General features: G+C 49.2%; 1 protein-coding gene across 1 annotated transcript in view; it reads right to left on the bottom strand.

The window, feature by feature from the left end:
- Positions 1–3,956, bottom strand: part of PGM2 (phosphoglucomutase 2) — a 49,540-nt gene extending 45,584 nt beyond the window's left edge. The window contains exon 1 of the mRNA XM_073608937.1: positions 3,791–3,956. Within this exon, the coding sequence (XP_073465038.1) occupies positions 3,791–3,853 (63 nt within the window). The 5' untranslated portion in view covers positions 3,854–3,956. The remainder of the gene's footprint in view (positions 1–3,790) is intronic.
- Between the last annotated feature and the right edge of the window lie 2,044 nt (positions 3,957–6,000).

Here is a 6,000-nt window from a genome sequence, read left to right on the forward strand (position 1 = left end):
CTCTATGACAAATCACTGAGTACCTCTGATCATGGGAGATCTTTCTAGGCCCTTTCACAGACATCAATCACTGAGGGAGGCCAGGGAAGGGGCAGTTCATTCATTCACAAGCTGAGAATACACACACCGTCCGTCCGCACATTCCACTATCACACGTGTACACACCACAACTTCCTTACACACCCATGTCTAGTCATTTATTACCATTACCTCCCCACACTGACCTCAGAACAACAATCCAAAGCCTGACAGGGCTTCCAATCCCTCTCCACTCCATCCACACATAACAAAAGGCTTTGCCTGCAGTTACACTTGAGGCTGGGTTCACACTGCTGCGATGGCAGACATTGCATGCGATTCGCAGCACACTGCTGTTCACATTACATGTGATGTCTGTGCGGTGCGATATCAGCCATACAGATAGTATGCCTGATATCGCACCGCATTCGGTCCAAACACGCACAGGACCCTTTTTTGTTCGGACCAGAATCGGATCGCATGGGTGTTCACACATATGTGATCCGATTCATGTCCGAACTGTCAGTTCGTAGTGCGATATGCGAGCTGAACTGGGGGTGTCGTTAAGATTGTATGACACTCCCCAGCAGTTTGCATATGGTAGTGTGAACTGCCGTGCGAGTCGGTGCGATGCGGGAACCCGCAGTAGATTTGCAGCATTCCCGCACCGCAGCTGTGTGAACCCAGGACATGAATCGGATCGCATGGTGTGAATGGGGAGTGAGGGAGGAGGAGGGGGGGGGGTTTCAGAGAGGATGGGGGTTACCACTGTCGCTGACTACCAATGTAGGTGGGGGTTAAATGAACTGCCAGTGACCAGAGGGGGGAAAGAGGATCGAGAAGCTCGGGTCTAAAAAGTCTAAACAAACTAGAACGAATCCTGAAGTTAGCGCCCCAAAGCACCTTGCTAATGGGCATACGCTGCACCACCCTACAAAACTCGGTGAGGCACTACCATGCATTGAGGTGTGCTGTGTCACAAATAATAGAGCATGTACTTTTTTTGGTGTAGAATAATTCTACATTCATACTAGTACAGAGTGTGAAGGCGACAAAGCGTGGCAAGCTTTGTGGTGTCATTCGTTGTTAATGGAACCCTGAAAAGCTCAGAAAAATCCATGATACTTAATACTGCATTCACTGACATCAATACAGGTGGGTTATTAGGAGGTCCACTGACACCAATGCTGGGGGGTTATTAGGAGGTCCACTGACACCAATGCTGGGGGGTTATTAGGAGGTCCACTGACACCAATGCTGGGGGGTTATTAGGAGGTCCACTGACACCAATGCTGGGGGGTTATTAGGAGGTCCACTGACACCAATGCTGGGGGGTTATTAGGAGGTCCACTGACACCAATGCTGGGGGGTTATTAGGAGGTCCACTGACACCAATGCTGGGGGGTTATTAGGAGGTCCACTGACACCAATGCTGGGGGGTTATTAGGAGGTCCACTGACACCAATGCTGGGGGGTTATTAGGAGGTCCACTGACACCAATGCTGGGGGGTTATTAGGAGGTCCACTGACACCAATGCTGGGGGTTATTAGGAGGTCCACTGACACCAATGCTAGGGGTTATTAGGAGGTCCACTGACACCAATGCTGGGGGGTTATTAGGAGGTCCACTGACACCAATGCTGGGGGTTATTAGGAGGTCCACTGACACCAATGCTGGGGGGTTATTAGGAGGTCCACTGACACCAATGCTGGGGGGTTATTAGGAGGTCCACTGACACCAATGCTGGGGGGTTATTAGGAGGTCCACTGACACCAATGCTGGGGGGTTATTAGGAGGTCCACTGACACCAATGCTGGGGGGTTATTAGGAGGTCCACTGACACCAATGCTGGGGGGTTATTAGGAGGTCCACTGACACCAATGCTGGGGGGTTATTAGGAGGTCCACTGACACCAATGCTGGGGGGTTATTAGGAGGTCCACTGACACCAATGCTGGGGGGTTATTAGGAGGTCCACTGACACCAATGCTGGGGGGTTATTAGGAGGTCCACTGACACCAATGCTGGGGGGTTATTAGGAGGTCCACTGACACCAATGCTGGGGGGTTATTAGGAGGTCCACTGACACCAATGCTGGGGGGTTATTAGGAGGTCCACTGACACCAATGCTGGGGGGTTATTAGGAGGTCCACTGACACCAATGCTGGGGGGTTATTAGGAGGTCCACTGACACCAATGCTGGGGGGTTATTAGGAGGTCAACTGACACCAATGCTGGGGGGTTATTAGGAGGTCCACTGACACCAATGCTGGGGGGTTATTAGGAGGTCCACTGACACCAATGCTGGGGGGTTATTAGGAGGTCCACTGACACCAATGCTGGGGGGTTATTAGGAGGTCCACTGACACCAATGCTGGGGGGTTATTAGGAGGTCCACTGACACCAATGCTGGGGGGTTATTAGGAGGTCCACTGACACCAATGCTGGGGGGTTATTAGGAGGTCCACTGACACCAATGCTGGGGGGTTATTAGGAGGTCCACTGACACCAATGCTGGGGGGTTATTAGGAGGTCCACTGACACCAATGCTGGGGGGTTATTAGGAGGTCCACTGACACCAATGCTGGGGGGTTATTAGGAGGTCCACTGACACCAATGCTGGGGGGTTATTAGGAGGTCCACTGACACCAATGCTGGGGGGTTATTAGGAGGTCCACTGACACCAATGCTGGGGGGTTATTAGGAGGTCCACTGACACCAATGCTGGGGGGTTATTAGGAGGTCCACTGACACCAATGCTGGGGGGTTATTAGGAGGTCCACTGACACCAATGCTAGGGGTTATTAGGAGGTCCACTGACACCAATGCTGGGGGGTTATTAGGAGGTCCACTGACACCAATGCTGGGGGGTTATTAGGAGGTCCACTGACACCAATGCTGGGGGTTATTAGGAGGTCCACTGACACCAATGCTAGGGGTTATTAGGAGGTCCACTGACACCAATGCTGGGGGGGTTATTAGGAGGTCCACTGACACCAATGCTGGGGGTTATTACATCATCCACTGACACCAATGCTGGGGGTTATTACATCATCCACTGACATTGATGCTCTGTGGTCCAGTGAAAGCAATGGGCTGTCCTCTGTGTGACAGGCGCACACCTAGCGTAAAGTTGCCACCTCATGCCTTTAAACCCGAACATATATTACACAGGTTCTGAGGCTAATTTCATACAGATAAGGCACCAAGTGAGTTTAATTACCACCTTATTCAGTCCCAGAACCTGTGTAATTAATATGTGTTCAGTTTAAAGGGATGAGGTGACAACCCTAACCTAGCGTCCGGCGAACATTTGTTTTCTGTGATTTGTCTCACATCTCATGCGATATGTACAGGGAAACCGGTTCAAATGGACGGATTATAAGACATACTGAAGAGCTGGTCTTGTTGGGTGTTGAGCTTTGTACAAACGTGTGTCTCCTTGTCGCCTTTGGGTTGCCATGGCACTACAAGCACAAGACACAACATCACTTCTGTGCTCACACACACAACCCCCAGCTGTGATCACAGACTTGGTGGGAATGGGGGGCTTAAATGGATGGCCAGACATAAAACACATGTTCATACACAAAAAGAACGCGTATCAACACGGATAGATGACTGCAGCATGCTATGTGAGGAGAGCTGCCAGGACTACAGATCCCAGCATGCCTGTGCTGCTATGACATTGGCAGCCATGGTTACCCCGGATGGAGCTGGAAATGAATGGAAGGAAGGTGTCATGTACTGTACAGGGAGGGGGGAGGCTCACCTTGTCCCATTTCAGCCATTGCTCAGCTTCCTGGTATAACCCCGCGTCCCCACAATCTGCCATTTCCTTTCTCCGCCCGCCTCTGTCAGCACCGACCTCCGCCACCGAGAACACTTAGTACAGCCGGGGAGGAGTCAGAAGATCATGTGAGCGGTGACGTGTGAGGGGCTCGCCCCCTACTTCCGCACAGAGCTGCCACCTGGTGGTTGAATAGAAGAAGGCGGAGAGGGGACAAGAAGTTCTATCACAGCAATGACTGAGCATCCTGTAATACATTGTCAGCTCTGTCATCTCAGCAGTGAAGAGCAATGACAGAAGAATAAGGCCTTCTTTACACAGGCTGACCGGTGTTTTTAACCACCTCAATACTGGATACTCCCCTCCCACCTTCCTGCCCAGACCAATGTTCAGCTTTCAGCGCGGTCGCACTTTGAATGACAATTGCGCAATCATACAACACTGTACTCAAACTATATTTTTATCATTTTGTTCCCACAACTAGAGCTTTCTTTTGGTGGTATTTAATCTCCACTGGGCTTTTTACTTTGTGCTAAATAAATGAAAAAAGACCGAAAACACGTTTTTCTTCATTTCTGCAAATAAATCATGTTTCTTCATAAATTTTGGCCAAACTAAATTCTGCTATATTTCTTTGGTGAAAATAACCCAAATCAGTGTATATTATTTAGGCTGGATTCACACTGCTATCGGATGCGGCTCGCAGCATGGGGTCTGGTGCGTCAGGGACAAATTTTTGCCTGAATTCAGCCCTGAAACAAAGCCAAAGACGCACAACGTTCCTGTGCAATCCGCTCTGCAGGCCGCCCTGGAGATATGTGAACCGGCTCCATAGAGGGACGGTCACAATCTCCTGTCATGCGAATTGGATGCAGGGCAAAACTGCATCCAATTCGCACTAGTGTGAATCCAGCCTAAGTCTGTAGGAAAGTTATACAGTCCACAAACTATAGTATAGAACTGAAAATTGATCAATCCTGATGGACTGATCCCATATCTCGAGGTCCTAAAATGCCAAAACAGTACAAATATTCCCCAAATGGCCCTTATTGGAAAGTAGACAGTCCAAGGTATTTATTAAGAGGCATGGCAAGTTTTTTGTAGTTGTCATTTTTTGCCATATTTTTTTTTTTTTTTTTACATATTGTCACCAGTGCATCATATAACTGATGTGGTGGAGATCAGGGACATTTTTTTTAACACACTTTGACCAGAACAATATGTTACCATAGTAACATTGTACTACTCTGGGGAAGTAGTTAGTATTTTTGGTTTTACACATTATGTTTGCTTATAGCAATGTATTTCATTACTATAAGCAAGCATTTTACTGAATTAAATCAATTCATTGAGTTTGTTTTGTGGTGATTAGCTGTGATTGGCCCATCTGGTGGACACAGCCGGTGACAGATGGCATTGCAGCATGACCCCATGGGCGCGCGCAAGGCACGGTCCGGGAGGACGTCATAGGACGTCCACCCAGATCTACAAATGTTCTGCCCAGCCGTCATTTTGCTACAGGCTGGGCAGGAAGTAGTTAAAACCCTCACTAACCACTTTACACCGGCACCTCCCGGCCCTTTAAGAGGTTTACGATGTCGGAAAGCAGGGCGGGGCTTAAGATCACGTGACTGCCGTGATTAGCTGTCACGCCAGTCACGTGATCCGAAAACTCCCAATCACAAGCAGCAACCGTGAGCTTTCAGTTAGGCCCTGGTAACCATGCCAGGGAGCATGCAGCGTGCACGCTCTGTGCACAGCTCTAGTGACTGCAATTCACGCAAATATGTGGCTTCTCGGTGCCAAGGACCAGGTGCCGAGAGGCCACATATTTGCATGTGGTCGGCACCAAGGGGTTAAAGTAGAACTAAAGGCAGGGCCGTTTTTAAGGCAGGGGAAGGGGCAGCTGGCCTGGGCCCTGTCATTGTTGTGGGGCCCAAAGCAGCTGCCTCATACTTGCCAACTATCCCAGTTTAAATGTCCTTGTCCTTTGAAGTTTTAGTCCTGTGCTGTGTCCCAATATCTCAGTGTGAAGTTCTGGTACTAATGCTGCCCAGCTCTGCCTTATTGTTGTGTACAGATGACTCACCTGAAGACCCTGTGTTTACACGTAAATATCGACATTCATATGTAAATAGTGGCGGCATTCATAAATAAATAGCTGTGGCTGGCGGCATTGATATGTAAATAAA

This window comes from Aquarana catesbeiana, linkage group LG01 (assembly GCF_042186555.1).
Source record: "Aquarana catesbeiana isolate 2022-GZ linkage group LG01, ASM4218655v1, whole genome shotgun sequence".
Taxonomy (NCBI): domain Eukaryota; kingdom Metazoa; phylum Chordata; class Amphibia; order Anura; family Ranidae; genus Aquarana; species Aquarana catesbeiana.